The sequence below is a fragment of the Pseudorca crassidens genome, chromosome 16 (genome assembly GCF_039906515.1).
Source record: "Pseudorca crassidens isolate mPseCra1 chromosome 16, mPseCra1.hap1, whole genome shotgun sequence".
Lineage (NCBI taxonomy): Eukaryota > Metazoa > Chordata > Mammalia > Artiodactyla > Delphinidae > Pseudorca > Pseudorca crassidens.
Window position 1 is genome coordinate 61,879,208 of NC_090311.1, and position 13,602 is coordinate 61,892,809.

At 42.5% G+C, this 13,602-nt stretch overlaps 1 protein-coding gene across 4 annotated transcripts in view; it reads right to left on the minus strand.

The window, feature by feature from the left end:
- Positions 1–13,602, minus strand: part of EIF4EBP2 (eukaryotic translation initiation factor 4E binding protein 2) — a 24,138-nt gene continuing 10,536 nt past the window's right edge. The window contains exons 2-5 of one of the 4 annotated variants that reach the window (XR_010935960.1): positions 8,327–8,512; positions 6,697–6,771; positions 3,788–3,829; positions 1–347 (exon numbers count right to left, since the gene is read on the minus strand). Coding sequence is in view for 2 of the 4 variants with exons in the window: in XM_067710680.1 (XP_067566781.1) it covers positions 6,740–6,771; positions 8,327–8,512 (218 nt within the window). In the remaining 2 variants the exon portion in view is untranslated. Of the gene's footprint in view, positions 348–387; positions 3,830–6,696; positions 6,772–8,326; positions 8,513–13,602 lie in introns of those variants that run through there. The other 3 variants (XR_010935959.1, XM_067710680.1, XM_067710679.1) reach the window with 3 other exon arrangements.

Sequence of the window (13,602 nt, forward strand, 5' to 3'; positions counted from 1 at the left end):
TGATGCTCACGCAGCAGAGTCTAGTTTATTTTCAGACATCAGATATGATGGATTTCTAACAAGTGCTCCTGAGAGGCAGAGGCAGCCCTCGTCAGGAAAGCTGTTGTCTGGGCTTCCTCCAGGCTGGTACCTAAAGAAGGGCCTTCTTGGGTGCATCCAGCCCCAGCATGTACGTGTTCACTTCCAAGCTCCTTAGGGAAGGGACACATCACCTCCTGGCACATACAGGGCCAGATGGACAAAGTGCTCCGTAAATGTTGAGAGGAACTGACACATGAAGTGGCCAACTGCCTTTGCCCATCTTCCTCACCAGGCAAGATGCCCAAAATGTGTCAACAGGATTTCACCTGAAATTTAAAAAAAAAAAAAAAATTAAAAACACCAAGGTGATACTCAAGATCTTTATTGATTCAAGTGTAACAGCAACCGTTGGTGAGAATTTAACTTTCCCCCTAATTTCCAAACACTTGCTGGTTTGGAAGGACAGTTAGAAAAACAAGAAACAAAAACCTGATCACGGAGTCACACAGGACTGCCTCAGGACTGCGTGGTGCCCTCTGTTCTCCATCCACGACAGTGAAATGGACAGGCCGGGTAAGGGGATACCCACATTAAGGGAGACGAAGGGAAGACCAAGGAAAGTACTGGCAGTCTCTGTTTTTCCATTCAGAATGGATGGAACTGGGCCACTGGTGGCACAACGACAGGGAAGAACATTTTTTTTTTTAATATATAAAAAACATTTTAAAGATGCTTAAAATGGACATCCGAAAAACGTGAGTGTCCTCTGGGCTCTCCAAGACACCCTCTTTAAGGTTCGCCCCTGGGTAGCAGAGGGTCTCCTCACCCAGGTGGCAAGAGATGGGCTCCATCTCCAGGCGAAGGAAAGGCACTGGCTCACAGTCCTCAGTGATTGGAACACACACCAGGAGCAGGATGCCTCACCACACAGCTTGCCCCTCATCTCTCGTGTTACTCCCCCACTCTCCTGGTTTCAAGTAAAAATGACCCTTGGCCTGGGCTTGGGTTTTTTGTTTTGTTTTAAAGATCAAGATGGAGACGAAGGGGGTACATTGGGGCAAGAACGGATATTCTGTGCTAGATTCATGCAATCTCAGGTGTTCAGGAATTTGGGGTTTAAGCACCAGCAAGAGCTCCCTTTGGAAATTTCAACGTGGCCAAATGATTATCAAGCACTGCAGCATCTCTCTGCCAGCCTCCCACTCTTAGAAAGGTGGCAGAGAGAGAGTTTAAATACCCCAGGAATGTGTTTCATCTCAGTACTATTTTCCATTGGGGATCCAGACAGTATGGTCTGCCAGGGCTGCAGGCAGAGGAAGCAAAGAGAAACCACAGATCATCTGAACAGGGACTTGAAATACTTCTCCTAAATCTAAGCTTTGCCGAAAGGTGTCAACTTCCAGGACCAGCCCAGAGAAAGAAATGTAAATTACAGAGGGTGGGAAAGGTGACAGTAATGACTGTATCAACCATCCTTAGTCTTCAATCAGACATGTCCGTGAGCAAGCCTCAGGGAAACGCCAATACTCAACTGGAAAAACATGACTAGAACAGGAAACGCCCCTGGGGTATAAGCATTCTAAAGAATTGTGACCCGACTGCCTCAAGATCTGATGTCATCTTTTATCAAAAGCTGGGAGAGAGGTAAAGCGGTGGGGATGGTAATGGGTGGTAACTACGCCCCCTTTCAAAGTCCAGACAGAAATTGCCCTCCCAAGGAAACAACGCTTCTTTTTTGTTTTTTTTGACAACGCTTCTTTAAAACAAATACTACCCCCTCCTAGATATCATGGGCAGCTAAGAGATTGGGTTTCGCAGATTAATAAATAGCTCCCCTTATCATGTAGTCCAGAAACATGATAAGGGGAAGTTTTGACCCAGAGAGAAAAGCACCGGGCCTCCCTTCTGGAGGGGAACGTAAAGGGCTGAGGGCCCAGGCTTCAAGCAGCCAAGATACATGATACCCCTAAGGTCTGACAGACCCAGAGAGCTGGTAACCCAAACAGCAAAAATAGAAGACCACCTATTTTGACTCCACCTCAAAATCAGACGGAAAAAAATTCACTTGAAGGTGCTTTGAAGATGAGTTCGTTAATTCTGGAAGAAGTACCTTTTTCTTTTTTTTTTTTTTATAGCTGCCTCAGCAGCAATGCTTTTTTATTCAAGCATACTCTAAAGCAAGCAGGGCTATAGATAAAATGCTGGGAAGAGTTGGAGCATAAATCCAAACAAGAATTTGCATCCTTAAGATGTCTGAAATCTCTAAAAACTTGGCACAGGTGCCAGAAACACATAGCAGACATTCACTAAACACGTGTTGAACTGACAAGCTTCATCTAAGTTTTTCTTCAGGGTGAAGACAGCACTGGTTCTCTTTAAGAACCCGTTTCCATCAGGAAGCCCAGGATGAGGTGGGCACGCAGAGTTAACCTGCAGTGGATTTAAAGAACAATAAAGCACAGACAGACATTTCTAATTCCCAGATGTTCCCTACTTATTGAGAAGTGGCTTCCTGAGTGACAGACCTGGCTCAAGTCTGCTTCAGCTGGTGTAGTTTGTGACAGCAGGTGCCAAGCATCGACTCTGGTGGGGACCTGGCTTCCGGATGCTCTCAGCTATGTCACCCTGAATCAGAACGGTTAGCTTTCCTCAGCCCAGTAACCCAAAATGTAATTCAAGTTTGCTCCCTTTGCTTAACAGCCCTGACTCCAATTAAGTCCATTTGAGTGGCTCAAATAGAAGGATCCAATTCCCTTTGTCAATTCCTGGCTAAAGGAGATACCGAGCAAGCAGTATTGAGTCTTAGATACCAAGCCAAGGACTTACAAAGAAGCAACCTTGGGCTGCTGGCAGTATACGCCAGGCAAATGTATAGATACATTCTCCTGGGAATTGCCATTTCTTGCCTCCCCTCTTAAAACTGGCAGTAGCCGTGGGGAGAGAATCCGTTTTTCATCTGTTTGTCGATGCACATCTTAAGAGAACTGTTTTCAGTAACACCACCTCTCTCAGTATATCATCTACTTTAAACCTACCCCCTCTTGTTGACCTGGTTTCATTCTCTATTGGGGGCGAGGTGGTTTTAAAGTACACCCAAAATTCTTTGATACCGCTCCATGCAGTAGGTGGGGTGTAACTCCCCTCCCCTTGAGTGTAGGCTGGCTTAGTGGCTTGCTTCTAAGGAACGGAATAGGAAGGCGTGATGACGTGTGCTTTCGGAGACTGTCATAAAAGGCACTGCAGATTCCTCCTTGCCCTCTTTCTCTGGGATCACTTGCTCAGGGGGAGCCAGCTGCCATGCTGTGAGGACACTCATGCTGCCCTAAAAAGAGATCCACACAGAAAGACACTGAGGCATTTTGCCAACAGCCACAAAGAAAGCTCAGAAGTGGATTCTCAAGCCCCAGGTGACTGCAGACCCCACTAACATCTTGACTGCAACTTCCTATGACCCTGTGCCAGACCCATCATGTGAAGCTGCTTCCCAGGTCCCAACCACAGAAACTGACAGATAATGTTTGCTCTTTTAAGATGTTAAGTTTTGGGGTAATGTGTTAAACAGCAATAGATAACTAACGCAGATGGAGGGACAAAACTCTTGGCTTGGAAGCTAGAAGCCAGCTTCTCTACACTGTGGTCTTGAGAACACAATAGCTATTTCAACAGAATATGAGGAAGTGGTGAACTTAATGCACCACACTACGAAGGAGGTAGAATCATGACAATGCATGTCTCCTGCTGGAATTTGGACAAGGTCATTTCTCACCGACATGGATTGTCCCCAGAAGTACAGAAACATGGTTTTCTCCTAAGAAGAAAAGTACAAATAATCAATAAGATTTTAAGAACCGCCTAAATCAAATGCTACCCTAAGGGGGTTCCCTTTCCAGGAAAAAGCCCAGAGAGATTATTCATTTAGGGCTTCAACTGTGAGATTCCTTCCAAACATACAGGAGTAAACCACCTACTGGATTCTGGCTTGCCCTGAAAATGATTCTATGAGGCATGGCACAAAGGTGTCATCTGTTGGAAGTTCATCTATTGCCTTGTGAAATTATCTTTGAAATGCCGATTTATGGAGGCCAAAGTATCTCTAGTAGCAGTGGCCTCCAGGAAGGAATTGCACCAAGCAGTATGGAGGTCGTTACAGAGATGGCTAAAGGATTGGGAAGCTGCTATATTATACAGCTGACACTCCCAAGAAGTACTAGAAATACGGCCTCTGATTAGGGGGCCACATGCAGCAATTCCTCAAGAGAGCAAACAAGGGGAACATGGCATCTTAAGACTACTCAAGCTGGCATGTTTTAAATTCACTCCCCGTCTCTCAGTGAGGAAGCCGAGTTTTCATGTGCAGCAGTAAAGAGCAAACAAGGGCACGTGCTTCTGCTGACAGCCCGACTACTCGCTGTAGTGGAGTCAGATTCCAGAGGATGCCCAGGCCGGGCCCTGAGGAGGATGAAAGCGTCACTCCCAAAGAATCAAGCTCCCAGGGGACAATGAGGTCCTGAGCAAGCTTCTCATGCAAATTACCAATGCACCTTAAGTTGTTCCAAGAGTATGTAAAGTGAAATTTGGAGTTTAATTAAAATCAAAACAGAGATACATTAAAAAGCAAACAAAAAATACTTTTCCATTCATCCATTTTTGAGACTGAAAGCATCTCCAAAACTGGAGATCCAGCTTATTCCTGAGAGACATCAACCATCACAAAAGGTTTCACTTTTTGAACTCTTCACATTTTGTAGCAGAAAACAGAACAAAGTTCCTCAGACACCCTTCCTTCTTTCTGTCTAAAATGTATTCGCAAACAGGGTCTCTTCATAGTTCAAAAGAAAAACAGCTTTCTATCTTAGCCAACTGGCCTGTTACTCTCACCCTGGGATCTGATCTCTTAATAAGAGGGTTCAGGGCACCAAATCCAACCAGAAATTCCCAGGACACCAGTGGCTATTTTACTTGTCTTTCTATGAGGAGAGTCACTCTCCCAGGATTACTGGGCCAGTCAATAGTCAGGACAACGGGATGGGGGATGAAGCAGCAAAGGGTAAGGGAAAAGAATGAGGTTCCATGAACAACCCTGGGAAGGCAGAAGGGTCCAGTTTCACAATCCACCCACTTACAAACTCCAAACATGCACACCCAAAACTAGAGCGAGAAGGAAAGAGCTCGTAAGGGACGAGGGAAGACGAGGGATGGTGACGTGGAACAGCAGACTCGCCTACGGACAATCCTCACCCTCCTAACACTGGAAGATGTGTAATTAAAAAGTTGCTGTTCAAAATTGTACTGAAAACATATCTAAAAATAGGTCTGTACTCATCTTAAAAATAAAAGGTCACTCCTCAGTTAAGAGGAGTGACAGATATTATCAGATACCGACACTTGAGGTATCCCGGATGTACATTTGAAAAATGGCCTGGCAGAGATAAGGGAGGGAAGGAAGGAAGGAGGGAGGGAGGGAGTGAAAGACGGGGAAATTCAGAGTACCATGGGAAAGATAGAAAAGCGGAAGGAACGCATTTTTAAGCCCATGCTTATCTATCTCAGCAGCCAAACAAAGCAGGTCCACAGAGGAAAGAAGTTCAGCTCTTTTCTAAGAGCGTTTCTGAAAGTCAACTTCAAACTCAAAAATCACAGACAACAAGTAGCACAATGCTCAATGGACTGAAAAACAAGGACTACTGAGCCTGGGTACTCAAACAGTTCAATGTCTTCCGAGGTCATTCCTGGGTATCATCCTGTAGAGGACTATTGGGTTGGCCAAAAAGTTCGATCTGGTTTTTCTGTAACATCTTATGGAAAAACCAGAACGAACTTTTTGGTCAACCCAATACATCGGGCCTTATCCAAAGAGCCTCCGGGACCTGCTCTGGGAGCAGGAGAAATCACGTGGATAGCTCAGAGTACAAAAGGATTGCAAGCAACAAGATGCAAGCAGGGAGGGGTGGGAAAAGGGGAGGAAAAAGAACAACTGGTGACCGAAGACCCCCTTCCGATGTAGAGTTAAGAAATGTTTGCACAATTGTGATAAGTAAACAAATGGGAAGATGAACTATAATACTAAAGACAGAAGACATTCCTCCCAGAGGAAGGAGGGGAAGTGGACCTCAAAACAGTGCCCCAGGGTAATGCTACCAGAGATGTACAAACAGCGTTCGGTCCCCAAGGACAAACACCTCAAGGTAAAAGAGAAAGCAGCTCTCTTCCTGTTTACTATTTCCATCCAAGGGTTTTCAAGACCCCAAACTCAGACTTTTGCAGCACTGAAACATGAGCAAGACAGGGAGGAGAGACAGAGGGTAAGAACAGGAATGATGCTGAACCTATCAAACCTCCATATCACTTCCCCAGACTTCCCAGCCAGCCAATTATTGGTAGGTTGATATTTGATTTGGGATTAAAAAAAAATGGGGGGAAGGGGGAACCAGAGGTTAACTGTTTTCGTCTGTGGGCTGCTTAGTTCTACAGAAATATGCGAAGGGCCTTCAATCTAACTGTCTAACTGGGAAGGGGAACAGGAAATAGGGAGAAGAAATAGTCAGATGCAGCTCATCTTTGCATCCTTTGGCACCCGGAGAAGGAGCAGGGGAGCAGGAGACTGCAGCAGGGATCGCTGGGACTGCCTCTTCTGTCTCTGCATTGTTGATCATATTGGCCAAATCAGGTACACACATGTCTCAGTGTTGCCGCTTTTCTTCTGATCCTCGCAGGACAGTCAGATGTCCATCTCAAACTGAGCATCATCTCCTGGTTAGAATGAAGAACAGGAAAAGTTAAGCATGAAGAGGTAAAGAAAAACAGTCTTAACTATAATTCCCTTTGCACAAAGGTCAAAAAGGAATTCAAACTGTCCCATTCCCTGCAGCCTTGAAACAACTATTCTGCTTTGCTTTGGCTAGTCTTTTTAATCTGGGGGAAAAACAAGAATGGCAGTCAAATCACCCACAGGGAGGAGCAATTGGGGGAAAGGATACAAGTGAAAACTTTCTGAGTGTCCCTTTGTCCAGAGGTTGACCAAACGGGAGCTCCTGGGGAGCACCTGGCCATCTATCAAGTCAGCACATTCTTCTGGAGGCTCTGAACTTTGGCCTTGCTCTGAATCGACACTTTGTCCATTAAAAACTCATTTGGAATTTGAGGAGGCAGAATGCTGGCTCGTGTAAAAGGGTCATGGAGTGCAATCCAAGGTGTACTTCAGGAGCTGGCCATTTCCACAGACACAGAGAGGACTTATTAATAAACGTGTGTGTGTGAGTATGGGGGAGTATTTACTGAAATATTATAGGCAGTCCTGGAAAACGGGGTGAAAAACCATACTGCTTTTCCCTACACCAGGGGTCCCCAACCCCCTAGCCACGGACTGGTACTGTGGGCAAGAAGCTTCATCTCTATTTACAGCCGCTCCCCATTGCTCGCATTACCGCCTGAGCTCTGCCTCCTGTCAGATCAGCTGCAGCATTAGATTCTCACAGGAGTGTGAACCCTACTGTGAACTGCGCATGCGAGGGATCTAGGTTGCGCGCTCCTTATTAGAATCTAATGCCTGAAGATCTGAGGTGGAGCTGAGGCAGTGATGCTAGCTCTGGGGAGCGGCTGCAAATACAGATTATCATTAGCAGAGAGGTCTGACTGCACAGAGACCATAATAAATCAACTGCTTGCAGACTCATATCAAAACCCTATCAGTGAGGGGCAAGTGAAAACGAGCTCAGGGCTCCCACTGATTCTGCATTATGATTGAGTTGTATAATTATTTCATTACATATTACAGTGTAATAATAATAGAAATAAAGTGCACAATAAATGTAATGCACTTGAATCATCCCAAAACCATCCCAGTCCATGGAAAAATCGTCTTCCACAAAACTGGTCCCTGGTGCCAAAAAGGTTGGGGACCGCTGCTCTACACCACAAAAATGACATTCTTCTTGTAAGAAGCAAGGTCTGTTTCTTGAGGGTGATGGAAATGGGAGCTATTAAATTGTTTTGTTTCTCTGTGTGTGTGTTACCCTTAGTCCAACAAAGCCCAGGTTCAAGGAGTCCTCTTTGGGATTTACCATTCCCTGATTTTGGATTCTTCCTCACCCCCCAACCCCCACCTATATTAGATCCGGTTATGGTTTAGAACTCAGGGTTTTCAGAACAATTCAATAGGCCTTGGTGAGGGGAGTGTGGGGAACCTTAGAGACATATGACTGAATATTAGTTATAAGTGAAGCATCAACATTTTTTCAACCCACAGCAGACTGACATTTGAATCCCAGGGCTACCCTCTTGGTCCCTAATACCAGCATTCTCTTACCAACTGCATGCTTCCTGTCATGATTGTTCAAGTTGTTCAAATTGTTTACTTCTATTTTGGAGTCTTCAATTAAGGTGCCGGGGCTGGTGACTCCTGGGATATTGGGCAGGTGGCAGGGCGGGGTCTGAGCCATGGGAGAGTTGCGACGATCCAACAGAAACTTTCGATCATAAATGATTCGAGTTCCTGGAAAACAGGGTTTAAAGAAGACAGAAGTTTTGTATCCTGTTTCAAATACAATTTTAGGACAAGGAAAGTAGAAATTTACCTTCACTTTCCTTGCTTTGAAAAATAAGAACTTAGTAACAATTCAAAAAGGCAGGACTTCCCTGGTGGCGCACTGGTTAAGAATCTGCCTGCCAATGCAGGGGACACAGGTTCGATCCCAGGTCCAGGAAGATCCCACATGCCGCGGAGCAACTAAGCCTGTGCACCACAACTACTGAGCCTGCGAGCCACAACTGCTGAGCCTATGTGCTGCAACTACTGAAGCCCGCTTACTCTAGGACCCATGTGCCGCAACTACTGAGCCCACGTGCCACTACTGAAGCCCGCACACCTAGAGCCCGTGCTCTGCAACAAGAGAAGCCACTGCAAATGAGAAGCGCACGCACCACAACGAAGAGTAGCCCCTGCTCGCCACAACTAGGGTAAAGCCCGCATGCAGCAACGAAGACCCAATGCAGCCAAAGAAAACAAACAAACAAACAAAAAGGTAGCTGAAATTATGAGGAATGAATCATTCTGGAAAGCAGAAAACTTAGTTCAATTTTCGAAAAATGAATAATTTGAACTATTTTGGATGGAAATTTTTCTAATACAGATTTTAAAACTTTTTACCACCTTAAACTGAAAACCAACCCTTTCTTGATGAATCCGGTTGATTATTATGAAACTCATTTATTATACTATGTTGTGACATAGGAAGTCTCAGGGCCTATTCAGTTGGTGCTCTGTATTTTCCTTATACTGAATAGGATTCAGATAGCCAGGTTGTGCTTATGGCCCTCCCCACCATGGTTTCCTTGTCTCCTCCCTCACTGTTTGGCTAAGAACCATCTTTTGTCCATGTCTTAGTTTGGTTGCCCTAACCAAATACCACATTTTGGGTGTGTTACACAGAAATGTATTTCCTTACAGTTCTTTCTCATTGTGTCCTGCCACGGGGGAGAGGGGAGCAAGCTCTCTGGTGTCTCTTTTGGGACACTAATCCTATTGTGAGAGCCCCACCCTCAGGACTTCATCTAAACCTAATTACCTCCCAAGGCCCTATCTCTAAATATCATCACATTGTGGGGGTCAGTGCTTCAATATATGAATGGGGGGGGAGCACAATTCAGTCTACAGTACACCCTTTACACCCATTCTAACTTGATACATCTAATCTGTTGGGTTTGGAAACTGGTGTTCTGCTTATTTTAACACTATGTAAAATACGAGCAAGTAGGCTGGGAAGGCGCCTGATGGTTTTCCAATGAACAAAGGGAAGGAGCTTTAGTGGATGGATTTTGTTGTGTCACCTCCACTTTTGTCCATGGCTAGGTTTCAGAAGGGTGAGATTTCACCGTGAGATGTTCTTACTAATATTCACGTTGCAAGTCGGAACAAGATTATTCTCACTTCTGTAGTACACTAAGCTTGGAAACTGAGGTGAGGTGGTGAAAAAAAAGCACAGGATAAAAGCAAGCTTTCTATTTCTAAATTATATATTAACAACAACATAAACATTAAAGAATTATAATTGAACCAAGTAGGAAATAAGTAGTAGAAATTCTACCTAAATGTGTCAGATATAAGAGAAACTTTGAAGAATTCCTGTGACTTTGCAGGGGCAATAAAATACATTTTTTAACTTCTTTGGGATATAATTCATGTACAATTCATTCAAAGTGTATAATTCAATAGTTTTTAGTATATTCATAGAATTGTGCAATCATCACCACAATCTTTTTTTTTTTTTTTTTTGGCTGTGCCATGAGGCTTTCAGGATCTTAGTTCCCCGACCAGGAATTGAACCTGGGCCACAGCAGTGAAAGCGCCGGGTCCTAACCACTGGACCCCCAGGGAATTCCCATCACAAACTATTTTAGAACACTGTCATCATCCCCAAGATAACCCATATACATTTAGCAGTCCCTCCCCACGTTTTGCCAACCTCTCCAGCCTAGGCAACCACTGATCTGTTTTCTGTCTCTATAGATTTGCCTATTCTAGACATTTCATAAAATACAATCAAGCAATATGTGTCCGTTTATGACTGCTTCTTTCATTTGCAGGTTTTTAAGATTCATTCACGTTTAGCATTTATCAGTACAGTTGACCCTTGAACAATGCAAGTTTGAACTGTTTTTCAACAGGAAGTATTGCAGTACTATATGGTCAGTGTTGGTTGAATCCATGGAGGAAGAGAGCCAACTACAGGTTACACTTGGATTAACCCCCACGTTGTTCAAGGATCAACTGCACTTAATTTCTTTGTATTGCCAAATAATATTCCATTGTATGTATAAATCACATTTTATCAATTAACCAGCTGATGGACATCTGGGTTGTTTCCACTTTGAATAATGCTGCTATAAACATTCACGTAGGGAGTTCCCTGGGGGCGCAGCGGTTAAGAATCCTGCCAATGCAGGGGACACGGGTTCGAGCCTTGGTCGGGGAAGACCCCACACGCCGTGGAGCAATTAAGCCCGTGCGCCACAACTACTGAGCCACGCACGTAGAGCCCGTGCTCCACAACGAGAAGCCACCGCAATGAGAAGCCCGTGCACCGCAACGAAGAGTAGCCCCCGCTCGACGCAACTAGAGAAAGCCCGCGCGCAGCAATGAAGACCCAATGCAGCCAAAAATTAATTAATTAAAAAAAAAAATCAATTGGCCGTAATTGTGAGGGTTTATTTCTGGACTTCCACTGATCTATGTGTATCCTTATGGCAGTAATACACGGTCTTGATTTGTAACAACTTCTGAAATCAGGAAGTGTGAGTCTTCTAACTTTTTCTTTTTCAAGATTGCTTGGGCTATTTTAGGTCTCTTAAAGATCCATATATGAATTTTAGAGTCAGCCTGTCAACTTCGGCAAAGAAGCCAGCTGGGATTTTGATGGGGATTGTGCTGAATATACAGATAAATTTGGGGAGTAGTGCCATCTTAACAACATTAAATCTTCTGATTCATGAACATGGATTGTCTATTTATATAGGTCTTCTTTCTTTCAACAATGTTATGTAGTTTCCACAGTATATGTTTTGTGCTTTTTTTGTTAAATTTATACCTATGTATTTTATCATTTTTATGCTATTTTAAAAGGAATTATTTTATTTCATTTTTGGATTGTTTATTGAAAGTATACAGAAACACAATTGGTTTTTGTATACTAATCTTGTTTCTTTCAGCCTTACTAATAAACTCACTTGTTTTAATAGTTTAGTGGATTTTTAAGATACATTTGGTTTCAAATGCACACAAAATAAACAATTCAGAAGAGAAGACACCCTGAAGAACTAGGATCTTAACTGATGCTGTTAATGTTCTTAAATATGGCCAGGGAAAATATGGGTACAAAACCACGGTATTTTAAGTGTTTGAATTTTAGATCACTGCAAGCTGAAAAAATTAACTGTAGCAGATACAGAGCAAAAAAAAGGGAATTAACATGTGACTAAGGATTCTGTGGTGTAACTGAAAAGCATTTGACATTCAAAAACCAAAACTATTAAAAGAAAAACATTAAGACCTGACTATGAATAAAATGCCAGGGGAAAAAACCCTTTATATTTCCTTTTTTAGATATTGTGTTTACTGTGAAATTATATGAATTCCAAGACAATTAAAAACCTAATATTCAGGGTCTCTTATACATGTGCATAGACACATTTTCTGAAGCAAGAACTTCCAATAATTCAAATTTCGACTGCCGGCCACATTTATGTCAGCCCAATTCAACATCAACCAATGCATCCACAACTAACTAGAGAAAAGTTAACCATAAATTCCTAAAGAAGGTTAAAAAAACCCATAGCTTGCATATAACACAATATTAAAATGGAGCATGATTTTAATAAATTGATGGAGTGTTAAAAAAAGAATCTATTTGACATTGACAGTGGAAACTTTTTCTGTCCAGTGAGTGTTCCATTTCCTTTTCTATGAAAATCATCATACTCCTTGGTTTTATATTGAAAAGTTACAAAATTCATAGTATCGTATATGCTATTTATTGACTTTCAATGTTTACAATCAAACCATAATAAAAGTGAATTATCATAGTTAAGGAAGAGTATGTAAATATTACAGACCTTGATATTGTAAAAAATAATGGAAAGGCAGACCTACCAGGGAAGTAGAGGCAGGACAGGTAGATAGTATAATCTCATATGGTGGAGAGTTAAAACTATCAGATTGAAACACAAGAGGTTTAACTACAGTATTTACAGTTTTAAAGGTAACTACCCAGAAGAACCCAAAACAATAAAACAATCTACAAAAATTGGTAAATGGAGAGAGGAGGGAAAATGAGAGGACAGAAAGTAATGAAAGTGTCCTATATGCCTCATTTTCATAATAGGGAGTCAACAGTATCATCCAATGTTAAGAAATCAAGAAACTGTGGTATACGTATATTATTTACAGTAACAGTGGTGTAACCAATAAAATCACTATAAACAGAAACTGTTAAAAGCAGTAGTCTCTTAGCATTTCTGCATTTTATGTGCTTCTGTTCAATTTTTCTTTTTCTATTTTGTTTTTAACACTTGCATATATTACTTTAGTCTTCATGTTTGGATTTCAAAACAAATAGGAATCTTTAGATCTAGGTCAACATTAGATATCTATAAACATTCTTCATCCCTTGGTGACCACTTTTTCGGATAAATCTAATACCCTGACCCAGCATTTTCTAAATGCTACATTCCTAGGAAAACATGAGAGTAAAACTGAGTCCCTTTGATGGAGAACAGAGAGGAGGAAAAAAAAGGCTCTATCTTTTGATCTAAAAACTAGTGATTTTCAAATGGCAGGGAACAAGAGGGTGAATGAAGAAGGCCCAAAATTATGCTTGTGAAGATGGTTAGTACACAAACAAGGTCATTCAAGCCTAAGGGCCTCTTTCAAGACCAAGTAGCTTAGTTTAAATGATAATTAATGCATATATTAAGCTATATACACCCAAGAAACTGTATAACCTGAAATAAAACCACCTAGACAAAGTCCACTGTAACATGGTTAACTGACAGGGTAGTAGTTACTTTACTTTTGCAGGGTCCTGACCA